Source organism: Haliotis rufescens, unplaced genomic scaffold, assembly GCF_023055435.1.
Source record: "Haliotis rufescens isolate VD_foot unplaced genomic scaffold, xgHalRufe1.0.p SCAF_5, whole genome shotgun sequence".
Classification (NCBI taxonomy): Eukaryota; Metazoa; Mollusca; class Gastropoda; order Lepetellida; family Haliotidae; genus Haliotis; species Haliotis rufescens.
The window spans coordinates 1214547-1227979 of NW_025964223.1; the positions used below are offsets into that span (position 1 = coordinate 1214547).

The 13433-nt window shown below is 41.7% G+C and overlaps 1 protein-coding gene across 2 annotated transcripts in view; it reads right to left on the bottom strand.

Annotated features, from left to right (window-relative positions):
- Positions 1 to 3867: 3867 nt before the first annotated feature.
- Positions 3868 to 13433, bottom strand: part of LOC124111830 (AT-rich interactive domain-containing protein 2-like) — a 49407-nt gene continuing 39841 nt past the window's right edge. The window contains exons 17-21 of one of the 2 annotated variants that reach the window (XM_046471673.2): positions 8804 to 11186; positions 8116 to 8251; positions 6461 to 6637; positions 5781 to 5872; positions 3868 to 4644 (exon numbers count right to left, since the gene is read on the bottom strand). In XM_046471673.2, the coding sequence (XP_046327629.2) occupies positions 4539 to 4644; positions 5781 to 5872; positions 6461 to 6637; positions 8116 to 8251; positions 8804 to 11186 (2894 nt within the window). In that variant the 3' untranslated portion in view covers positions 3868 to 4538. Of the gene's footprint in view, positions 4645 to 5780; positions 5873 to 6460; positions 6638 to 8115; positions 8252 to 8803; positions 11340 to 13433 lie in introns of both variants that reach the window. The other variant, XM_046471672.2, reaches the window with a different exon arrangement.

Sequence of the window (13433 nt, forward strand, 5' to 3'; positions counted from 1 at the left end):
AAACCAGAAGTTGTTAGCCATAAAGTTGTACGTTTAATTATTTACTCACGAACTTCTGGAATGCCAACCAAAGAGTTGCCTCCACATGCAGATTAATTACAACTGCTCTCCCTAGAGTGGCACCGGGCCGTGGAATATCTCTCTCCTGCTCAACATATCAACCACATGGGAACTAATACAAAGTACAAGGTATATGGTATCAAGCCTCTGTGGGTCTTTTTCTGACGGGCAAACATTAATACGTGCTTTAAGGTTTCTTGTAATCAATAAGTATTTAAACATATCAAATCGAATCCCAGAATCCACCCAGTAACGATGTTGACTCACTCCGCATCATATACCAGTGAGCGAGGGTTTCACAGATCATGGCCTAGGACCTTTGTGGTTTTGGGTTTTCCACAAACATTTCGCTGAAACGCCGTGAAGTAGCTGGAATATTGAGATCACCTCTCGGCAATGTAGCCCCTGGACATTATCTACTGGTGGGAATGTTTCAAACGTTCGAAGATACTCCCGTATGGAGACCTCTTAGGGGATTGTTTTACTGAAAATACACTCTTCGGGGATTGTTTTACTCAAGATACTCTCTTCGGGGATTGTTTTACTCAAGATACTCTCTTCGGGGATTGTTTTACTCAAGATTCTCTCTTAGGCGTTGTTTTAAACAAGTTACTCTCTTCGGGGATTGTTTTACTAAAATACTCTCTTAGGGGTTGTTTTAAACAAGTTACTCTCTCTCTCGCCCTGATAGGACAATCACTGAGCGGGACACCCTTGGCGTCAATATGGGTCTGGTGCTCTTTAGGTCTTTGTGTAGATTTTCAGATGATGAAATAAAGTCATATGTGAAATTAAGTACCTCTCTGTTATAAATGATGAACCAGGGTACTGGCCGCATTGAGCTCGACTGCATTGCTGTTCACGCAGACACGCACAGACCATGGAGATGGAACATTTGGATGTGCTAATTACTGCACGTTGTGTTTTGTCTTATGATACACTTTATTTCGTTTTTGTTTAAAAAAATACGCTTGGGTTTATAAAGGATGAGGATGTTTGTGGATATGTAGACGCATCGGAGGGACTGGTTGATATATTTTTACTCGTACAAAAACTCACACCTTTAGGGTTTGTTTTCCTGTTATGAGTGAGTAAGTGGATGAGTATGGTTTTACGCCGCTTTTAGCAATATTCCAACAATATCACGGCGGTGGACGCCAGAAATGGGCTTCACACATCGTACCCATATCGGGAATCGAACCCGGGTATTCGGCGTGACGAGCGAACGCTTTAACCACTAAGCTACCCGACCACACTTTCCTGTTATGAAGATCACCATTTTGGGGGTAAGTTACTTACCTGAAGATCAACTTTGGGTTAATCTTTACTCGTATGAAAATAGCCTCTCTGGGGGGATATTTACTCGTGTGAAGACTGCCTCTTTTGGATTATACTTACTCATATATGAGAATCAAGGTCACAACTCTGGGGGAATCTTTCCTTGTGAGAAGATTCGCTGTCAGGAGAATGTTTGTTCTGCTGACGACACCTTACAAAGGGGATTATTCTCTCGGAGAAATGTTGACTCACCTCTCATATCAGCGCACCACAAACGAGATGTTTAAACATGTGTTTCGTCTGTCATCTATTGACCTAACACATGCCCCAAAGCTGGTATATCAGATTCTGTATTGAATCCCGTATGGGGCCTCTGACGCACCAGACATGATTTTCATTCATCTGCAGATTACCATGGACGAGAAGGGTTTCTTCTGTTGTTAAGTTTATCTCGAACAATATGGCAAGTATGATATATAACAAGCATGGGCACCTTGTTTACATGACCAAAGAGGTTATCTCTATGAACAAGTCTCTTTGAAAAGTATTTCATCAATATCATTGCATGTTTATGTTGAGAGGGAAGCCCAAAGTGATGCAGTGAAGGATGTTTGCTACTTCTGTGAAATCCGTGGTGGCCCCAGGATCATAATCAGTGAGATTCTGGGTGTTTGAACCAGCAGATCCTGGCATGCCAAAGGGACACAACTGTGCACAGAAAATAGTGTGGCTAAAACTACAGGGTCATCCTGCCAATTTGATTTCATGGGATTACATAACATCTTTGAACTTCAAACAAATTGTCTTCTTACCAACACTGGTGCACACCTAACAATACAGAAGCTCATACTTAACAATAATGTCAACTGTCAAGGACTGGATAGGCATTGAAACCCATCTTGAGTCTTGTGTTTAGCAGAAATTCTGAAATAGCTGGCATGAGAACTGACATTGAGAAAAAACATCACTGAAAAAGTAACTTGATTTTTCGTAATGGAATTTGATCAATGAAAAAATATACTCTGTAAAATATACTGTATGTCTGGTGTATATCTCAACCTCATAGATTCCCCTCTAAATGTGTACACTTCGAGTAAGCAGAATGGTGTTACACGACTCTCAGCAACATTCCAGCAATAATTACACATTAGACACAAAAGGTTGGAATCATGCATTGTACTCATGTCTAGAATCAAACCCAGACCTTCAGTGCAAACTTTATTACCACTATTCCATTCCACTGCTCCCAGTGCACAGCCAGATTGTCTGTTTAATTACTAAATGTCACCCTGTAATATTTCAACGAATGCTTCAAGGTCATCCTTGTCTATCCAGTGTATTGTATGAAGCTCATTATTATCCCGGTCAATGGACCAGTGCGCACTTGATTTTTCATTCTCAGCCACCTGGGGAGTATACAACATGACCATCTCATCCTACTGGGAACCCATTTACTGCTGGGTGAACACAGGTCAAAGTAATTTGCCTAAGGAGACACATGAACCACATGAAGCCCTAGAAACTGAGCCACATTGCCAAACACAGTCAACTTTCCATGGACTATCAGTCAGCTTCACTTCTCCTGATTTATGACCTGTGCACGAACCACATGCCATGATAAACACCCTGGATCCATCCACCACCATCATAGCTTCATTTCGAAGTGATGTTGCCAGCTCCAGCTCTCTGATCACTAGCTTATCACAGAATTTCTTCTGTTCATGAATTCTTAAATCAACAACCAATCAAAGTACCTCTTCCAAACACAAGTTCGGTTTAGATCTAATTTCAAATCTTAGGCTTCGTCCCTGCAAGCATTCAATACATTTGATTGAACCAAAAGCCCCTTACAAAGGAACTGTTACCTGGAAAATATGTTTTGCTGAGTACGAAAACAGCGGTAGAAACTAACATTTTTAGTCCACTAGTCCTCATAATGAAAACATATAGCAAAACCCTTAAAAATGGCAAATTTCTACTAGTCCTTATGATACCTTAACTATTGAGCAGTTTGGCAAGGACTACGGGACTAGTGCCAATTTCTAACGCTGAGAAAACAAGGAAGGGATGTCCATTGGCTTCACACATTGTACCAATGTGGGGAATCGAACCCAGGTCTTTGGCGTGACGAGCCAACACTTTAACCACTTTTAGCCACCCTGCATAATTTCATTTAAACCAGAATCAAAACTAATGTTTTGTGGTGAATTGGTCCATAATAGAGTGATGCTTTGTTTTGTTTGCTGTCAGCAATATTCCCGCCATATGATGGCGGTCTGTAAATAAAGAGTCTGGACCACATAATCGAGTGATTGCCATCATGAGCATCAATCAACACAATTGGTCCATAATAGAGTGAAGATATCCTATACTGGATTCTCAAGGATGCCCTAAGGTATGTCCTTTGCCTTTTATTGAAGGCAGGGGGCCAAGACAACCTCTTGTCTGAAGCAAATATTGACGAATGTGAGAAATGATTTTATTGAGGTTATCTATAAGATCCCCAAAATTGAAGACAATAAAACCGAATTCACAAAAAGTATTTATTAAAATTAATGTTGATGAACAATGACACAACTTGAAAGATCCCATTGTGCAAAATTTACTACAACAATTGACATGTGAAAAAAATGGAGATTTTTGCTCTGAGATAAATACAAAGACAAAGAATAACAGGGAGATATTAACAGTACCTAGACTTTTCCAGTCGCCAGCAGCTAGCCTCTAAACATAAATTACAAATACTGTCAAACATGAAAATAATGAATTGTAAAATGACCAATGAAAAATGATTATGTAGAAATCATAGGATCTGATGCCTATCACATGACCTGAGAATGACATGACGATGGTCAATGAATAATAACAAATGATAGCTGCAGCAGCCATAGCAGCAGCAGTCTATGTGTAGCAAGTAGTATTATAGAATTAAATTAATGTATAATATGCAACAAGGGGTGATTCTGCACCAAACATTAATTTCATTGTAAGATGATGATGATAATGATAATGATGATGATGATGATGAATCAGCGTGGTTGATGATGTTGAGGGATGAGGAGGTCGCAGGGTGGAAAGATGGATTTGCGGCAGCCATGTGTGGGTGGCTAACAGCCATGGCAGTTGATTGAGACATGGGCAGCTCTCCAGCTGCAGGCTGCGGACTGGTTGCAGGCAAGCGGGCAGGCTGACAGCGCCCCCTAGGTGTCATGGAGGATCTCCCACAGGCAGTTGGCCAGAGCATTAGATGCCTCTACAGCACTCATTGTTTGGTAGCTTAAGTGACGTTCTCGCCTTTTGATCAGGCTGAAAGAAAATGAAATGGGCTATTAGGTGTTTTCTAAAAACTGAAGGGAGAGTCGTTTACATTGTTTTTATCTTTGTTCCATCTGTGGTAGGGCAGCTCAACAGTGTCAAGTGTTTTCAAATACTCAAGCAAGGCTATGGACAATATTCTTAACATAAAAATACATGATAAATGTTAGGGTATCTTGGTAGGGGGACACCAAGAATGACCTTCACACACTGAATCTATATCTTCAGCCTCATGAGTGAGTGAGTGAGTGAGTGAGTATGGTTTTACGCCGGTTTTAGCAATATTCCAGCAATATCACGGCGGGGGACACCAGAAATGGGCTTCACACATTGTACCCATGTTGGGAATCAAACCCGGGTCTTCGGCGTTACGAGCGAACGCTTTAACCACTAGGCTACCCGACTGCCCTCAGCCTCACGAGACAACACATACACCACAAGGCCCTGCCATCACCCCATGCACAAAATCACACACGCTAATGATGTAATGATGTAAGGAGTAACTGACAAATCAACTATTTGACTTCAGGCATCATTTTTGCAGCTTGGTTAAGTATTGCTAGAAGTAACACAGCTGGGAACACCATGCATCACGATTTGTAGCCACAGAGAGAATCAAGGTCTACAGTTGAAGAGCCAGTTGTTTCATAACCCATCCAACCACACATACTGAAATGAATCAATGTGTGCCCAATTCAAACACAACCTAAATACACTACTTTAATTCACAAGAACTTTTCTTCCAGTAAACAACCATTACATTAAATATCCCAAAGAAATCCTATCATAGATTCTAATCATGATTGAGTGCTTCCAGTTTAACACCTCTTTAAACTGTATTCAGTCATATCATTGAGTTGTAAGATTAACTAGATTGTGAAGGGAAATCTCCAAGAGAAACAGGCCATTATTATATGTATAGTGTTGACAAATCATCAATCTCTGTCATGACAAAGGGACACAACTCTGCAGAGAGACTTGAGGCACCACCTACTATCTGTCCCCGTCATGAGTTGCTGCAGTTAGGAGCCGAAGCAGCACATGACTAAGTAAGGGACACAACTCTGCACAAGGAATCAATATAGCTGATCATGAGAGGCTGCAGGGTGTTTCAGCTTGGAACCTACCTTCGTCCAAGAGCTGAGTATCTGGCCAGGTTCCTCAAGATGAGAGCTGCAGTCAGGCGGATGTGTTTTGTCACTGGACCTTCTCGAGGTTCCTGTGAAGATGAGAGGTTTCTACTGAATGTTCATTCATGTTTCATGTCAAAAACAATCAACATCAAAAACTTCCAGCTCCAGGGCAATGGTAATACTGTCAACATTAGTTCACATATTAAGCTGAAGATCAGTGTTATGCTGAGAGATTACAACAGACTTATTAATATCAGAGTATATTCATATTGAACAATATCAATAATTAAAATTCAATAATATTTCTAGTACATGTTGCTATTTGTCATTGTGTTACACCCATGATTAAGTATCACCATGGTGAAAATGGCAGTCGAGACTCAACTACTAGATCGTTACCCAAAAAGGTGAAAAAGCCAACATATACCCTATGTTGGTCTTAAAAAAAGGAGGGCAGTTCAAAAGTGGAAGAAAGAAGCAGCATGTTGTTGCTGTAAGTTTATGGTGAAATATTCAGGAGGAATAACAACACATGTGCCGAGTATCCACAGAAACGTGTGTCAATGCTGATGGTATGCATTTGTTGTTGCAAGGGGAATCAACTCCTGCTTAACGTGACCAATTCTCAACTGAAGAGGAGTAGGAAATGTGAACAAATTAAGAGTAGCACTTACACTGAACTCCGGGAAGGGTGGTTTGGGTGTGAATCGCTTGATTGCTTGCATGGCTGCATCGTTGGGGTAGACCATGGTCGTGGGTGTTGTAATGGCGGGGGAGGGCTGACCGGTCTGTGCTGCAGTGATGCGACGCTGGTGTGCTGCTCGCAGAGCATGCTCAGAACAGTGATGGTCCTGAAACAGGGCAACACAGATACACATCAGAATTAGAAACAATATTACCACATCTTTTTAATGCAAGAATTTGGTAACTGAAATATCTATCAACAACTCCTTAATGTTATTAATAAGTGTTAAACTGTATACATCTTGAGTTGACCACAACCTATAGATTTTCTTCAATTTATACAATAAGGCGTTAGTTTGGAAGTCCTTGGTGTATTGACATGTGATATGGTGTCCTGATAGGTCAAATGCTTCTGCTCAGGGGTGCGTTCTGGTGAGCTGTTTATATTCTCTAGGAACACTGTTCAGGGAGTTTCCACTACTTTTACGAAATGAAATGAGATATGCAATAAGTATGAGTCAGGACAAGTATAAATGATATTTTTACTTTAAAAAAATACATTTTTATTCCACACCTATGAATGATATCAAATCCAGTAGACTTGTCACTCTCTCATTCTTATAACTACGGCCGAAACAGGTAAGAGGTAAAAGAGGGGACGGCTGGAAGAGTGCTTTAGGGTATGAGTCAGGATAGGTATAAATTATATTTTACTTATTATAAATACATATTTTACGTTATCCGGACTCATACCTATTGCTTGAATCCCACAGTAGGTGGTAAGTTCCACCAGGTACGCGAGTCAGACCATGACCTGTTCAATTAACCCAAGGGGAACTTTGTGGGTTTGTAAAGTGCGCGAAGGAAGGATTTTCCCACTTATTTCAAATGATTATAGTGTTTACAGAAGGTGGTTGTAATCTTAAACAGAATCGTTGCCACTCATGCACTGAATTATGTAGTAAAACTAGGTGTTTTGGTACAATGCTTGAGCATATTCAGGTCCCATGCAGGGGCTCAGAATTTCAAACTTGGATTACAAGTCCGGTACTTGGTGTGAAAATGAGAGTGAAGAGTCTATCAGATTGGTCACATGCTTCCGGAGCACATGTGCGGCTCAGGGGCACATTCGGGTGAGCTGTTTTTCTGTTCCCCATGAACTCAGTTCAGGACGTTTCCACTACCTTTCGGAAAATGGATGAGACATGCAATAAGCATGAATCAGGATCAGTCAAATTGAAAGACTTGAATACAATTTCTTTCTTTCAGCAAGTCTGTGTGTAGACATAATCTGACACTTTATGCTTGAAAAGAAATAAATGGATCAGCAAATTATTGAAAATATAAGTACAGTACTTCTCTCAAGTACATTATACCCCATGTCTTTGCCATTGACGCTGTTATTTAAATCATATGTGGACTGACAGACTCCATTTCACTTAAATACAGGGTTGAGAATACCCGCCATCACTGATGTTGCCTAGTAATAGTTAGCTACATGTTTCCATACAGAAGTGTACTAAAAGAGTCAAGAGAATCTGCAAACTGGTTGCCCGGGATACATACTCTGATGTTTGTGTTTGTCAAGCCCTGACATTACCACTGTGCCACTGTGGTTGAGTGGAGGTAGAAGGGATGAACTCACCTGGCAGTGTGTAACAAGTGACCACCTTTTCCTCTTCAATTGTTCACAGCCCAGCCAGCGACAGATGCCATCTGTGTCTGCATCAATGTGTGTGCGACTCACATGGATAAACACACTTCGAGCACTATCAAAGCACCTGTTCAAGAGACCAATACAAAATATTACATCTATCGAGTTCCAAACATCATCACCAATTCAAGAGACCTTTAATTGATAAAACATGCAAACATGTCAGGTAAAGAACATATACTGAAAGGTTGACAAGTCTGTGTGTGAGAACTTAAGTAAAAACTTGTTGGGATGTTTTCCTAGCAAAGCCTAACATTTCACATTTCTAATTAGCATACAGGGAAATCATTCTGTTGGGTTTGATGCCAATTTGAACGGTGTTCCAGTAATGTGAGAATGTGAGAGCAAGTTTACCAATTAAGAGGAACCCACCAACATGGCTTTGGTGCCGACACACCAAAGATCAAAATCAGGGAGAATCTGTGATTCAAATCAGCTGGTCCTGGCATGGCCATGGGATGCAACTCTGCACAACAAATTGTGACAACTTAGTCTGCGGAGTCAGTAGGAACTCCCCCTATTATTCACAAGCACAAAGACTCTTAAAGCAATATTAAAATTAAGTTTTCTCTACAGCAAAGGAAGACATCAGAATACTTAATTCTACAAGAATCCTTACTTTTTACAGCTATTCCATTCGCACATGTACTCTGGATTGAGTGGGACCATGACAACGGAGCTTCGAGATTCCTGGCTGCTGGTGCTGGTGTTGCTAGCATTACTGCGACTGCGCTTGCGTGGCTTGGGCTTCCCTGTAGCCTTGGTATTGATGGAGGCAGCTGTAGATGTTGCTGTAAACGGTACAGCTGCTGCCTTGAGAGCAGTGTCTTTAGTGGTGGTGGTGATGACGACACCACTTGTCATGTTTATTGTGGAATGTTTGTCACCCACAGACTCTGCTGTGGAGGAAGCAAAGCTATCAGAGCTCAGTTCACTATCCCGTGAAGTTTCCGGAGTTGGGACATGACGAGTATCACAAATTCTTTGTTCCAGTTTCTCCATGGGAATTTCAACCTTCTCATGGTTTTGTTTACACAACTTTTTAATGTCTGAGTTTTGATCTGAACGTGTTTGTGAAGAGCTATCAAGTTCAGTCTTAGCGACAGTCACAGAAACACAAACATTGTTTTCATTCACAGTGGTCTGAATGTGTGTTGCACCACCTGCCACAGGTATATATGCACTGTTGCCATTCATGCCCTGAGAGATAGAATCCCCTTGACCCCCAGGGGCTTGTAACCTAACCTGCTCCCCAGGGAGAGGTACCCTCTGTTCATCCCCACCCCCAGTCTTGGATTGCACACCCACGTTACCCCCCACCTCCATATCTTCCTCCTGACGGATATGGTCACCATTGCCGACATGATTTACAATTCCGTTTAATTTTCCAGTTTTTTCTACAATTTTCAACAACTGATCCTTTGTTAAGGTCTGTTGTATGGAATCATTAATGATTTCTTCCTTTACGTCGTTCACACCGTTTACAAAAACCTTGTCTTGATCGAGGGCCTCCTTATGAGTGTCAACCGGGGATGGCGGCAAGTCTGAGTCCGGGATGAAGGGGGAGCTCAGACCGCCATTCATCACTGGTTGTGGAGCAGGTGTCTGCTTCACCACACCACACACAGCTTTACTGTCAGAGATCGCTTTCGGCACATCTTCCTTCGAACAATGATTCCCCACTGTTGCTAACGTGTGAGAGTTTGTTGTTGTATCACTGTTAATATTATCACTAGGTATGTTCTGGTTATTTGAAACATATTCAGCTTTACTGTGAATGTCTTCTTGGGAGGGTTTGGAATCTGACACATCTTTAGGGGCCACAACATTGGAAGAAGTACTGACAATATCATTGGCTACAACCCTATTGGAATTCACTTCAGTCTGATCAACTGCAACAGCATTTAATTCAGCAGATTGAGAGTCCATGTTTTCGGGAGGCATCAAGATTGCGGACGGTTTAGGCAAAGACTTCTGAACTTTCTGCCACTGCTGCAGGTTTCGGTTCTCAACACGTTCTATGAAAGCTTCAGCACCTGACTTTACAATATCCTTGGCTCTCTCCACTTCTCCACACACCTCCAGCTCGTAGGCCTGCTGCGACCGTGGGGAGGCAGCACGTGGGGAGCAGGGGCGAGAACCAGAGGAGGAGGAGGAGGTTTGGGATTTGGCTTTTGGGGATGATGGGTGAGGGCTACCAGGACCCTTTTTGCTCTTGGCCGTTTTAGAATTTGTTGTAGGAGTCTTTTGTGACTGACTAGGTTGTTGTGCAGCTGGGGATGCAGGGGCAAGTGGCACTTGGTGAAATGATGTAGGCTGGGGAGATTCTGGTTGTGGTTGTGGTTGTGGTTGTGGCTGTGGTGAAGTAGGATTATGATTATTATGCTGTACAAACTCATGATGATGTGTGACCACTTCTGGTGCACTTTGAGGAGAGTCAAACTGTTGCGGCTGCCCGACACCAATGTCAGTGGTAGGTAGAGGACTGGGCCCCCGCAGATCAACACAGGGATTGGCACTGCCAGATGTTGGATCTTGACTAGGTACTGGCTGAGGCTGACGGCCGACCATATTCTGACTAAGCTTTCTTGCCAGCAAACTTTTGATTAGATTAGTATCCGATGATTTTTGTAAGACCTCTAATGGCAAATCATTCAAATTTGACACAGACTTTCCATCGGCCTGCAAGGCATTGTGAATAGTGGGGAAGTTTTGAGGTGCTTGCGCCACCCCAGGAACCAATCCTGAAGCTAGAACAGCCTGTTCTCCGGGCTTGGGTGCTATGCCTTTACCAGAAAGAGGTGACTGCAGCTGTTGTTGAAGGACCGATTTGGGCTTGAGTGTTGGCAAGTTGGGTTGGGGTAGGGCCCCCACTGGAAGTGGAGCTTCAAGTATCTGAGCACCAGCTGCAGCTGTTAACGTCTTCATTGCCGCCTTGCTTTTGCTCTTAGAAGTCGGTGTCTGAGCCTTTCCTGCATCCTTCTGTCCTGGCGTGCGAGTACCTGCATTAACAAGTTGCTGATGTAAAGCTATCCGGGGGGGCTCCATCAGGCGCTGTCGGAGCGTGGGAGTTTGAGTTAAGTCTACCTGAGATGTGTTAGCACTTGTTGGCGAGCCATGAAGTGAGTTGACAGTCACACTACGGGATTTAGGAACTGAAAGCAAGAAACAAAAGAAAAGTGCTACACAACACACAAACACTAAAATGTGACTATAAAATAAGAAATCTAGAAATGATTAGTTCACGGTACAACACAATTTAAGAAATCAGCATGCAAATGTGGCGAGGTCGAAACTTGAAAAGAAATTATTAAAGTCCATTTGGTCATCTTGTTGACCCCTCAATCAATTTTTAGCTGAATTTGGCTCAAAGCACATATTTTTCGAGGAAATTTCTTCAAAACATATGGCAATGATCAATTTGTTATCGAGTAGTGAAAAAGCTTTGAGATTTGATACATGCATTATTAGAAAACAGCATAATCCTGTACAACATCCAGCATGCAACATGAACCCTCCTCTGTGAATAGTTGGTGTACAGACACGTCTACACTGACCACTAATATTACAGTCACTGACACACACAACGATAACAAGGTACTAGCTGCCTGCAGACACGTCTACACTGACCACTAATATTACAGTCACTGACACACACAACGATAACAAGGTACTAGCTGCCTGCAGACACGTCTACACTGACCACTAATATTACAGTCACTGACACACACAACAACAACAAGGTACTAGCTGCCTGCAGACACGTCTACACTGACCACTAATATTACAGTCACTGACACACACAACGATAACAAGGTACTAGCTGCCTGCAGACACGTCTACACTGACCACTAATATTACAGTCACTGACACACACAATGATAACAAGGTACTAGCTGCCTGCAGACACGTCTACACTGACCACTAATATTACAGTCACTGACACACACAACGATAACAAGGTACTAGCTGCCTGCAGACTTGCTACACTGACCACTAATATTACAGTCACTGACACACACAACGACAACAAGGTTCTAGCTGCCTGCAGACACGCTACACTGACCACCAATATTAGCCACTGACACACACAACGATAACAAGGTACTAGCTGCGGCTTCATTACTGTCAACAACCAACAATAGAAAACACAACTTCATCCCCTAAATGCTGCATAGATGTATATATGAGGGATGGATCCTCTTGATTATCTTGGGAAACTGATCGATACGTTAATGTTTAATCATGTACTGTGTGCATGGCAGTACTTTGTGCCATATGCATGTAACATTGAATACTTGTGAATTGATAAGAAACAAAGAATGCAATATGAGCCAGATACATTTTTCAAAATGGATTGTACAACGTAATTGTCAAACAGAATAGGTCGGAAGCCATATTTGTTCAAATGACTTAATTTACAAAATATTCTCTCACTGATTAAATATAGCTGCAAAGATGAGTGTGTCAAGTTTCTATCACAGAATCGGGTAACGTTACAATATTACTGACCACCAATAGTCTGCATTGTTTCAAAACAAAACTCCACTACTTGTCTAAAGACAGACATTTAGAAAAGGGTGACAGCAGTTTTGTAAAAATGTTAACTGAAATGTCATAAAGTTGATTAAATCTTCAGAGAGAGCTAGTACACTGAAACAGTTATTTAGAAACTTTCAAGGATCATTTCTATTTTAAAGATATCCATCCTGTTTGTTAAAACCATGCAACAATAATACATCCGATTCCCACACTGAGCATACATCACAACATAAATAACAAAAATACAGGCAGTCCTCCTCATGAACAGTGCCCCTGTGTTAGTAGAAGAACACTTAGCGGTGTGAGTGAAGCAACTTAACCATGCAAGTGTAGTGTGGTGGTCAACTTCTTCTGCTCAATGCTAACAACACAGCTGGCATTAGGAGGCCAGAGTTTTGAGAATGGTAGCTGGGCATAATGTTAACATGTTTAACATAATCTAGGACATGGAACTGAAATACTGAAAACTAGAATAATGCAGAAGTCAAAGCAAAATTAGATTCAACAGCACGAAGCCTAACATTGGATATGGAACTAGATACAAGCACACAAGGCTTCGATCAACACGTTACTCACAGTCGATCAATCTCCTTCCAAATATTGTTTCAGATTACTTTTTTTTTAAAACATTTCAGTTAGAATAGTACATCATAGGCATAATTGCTGCTTAATGCTGCCACACTCAGCAATATTAGTAAGTAATTAAG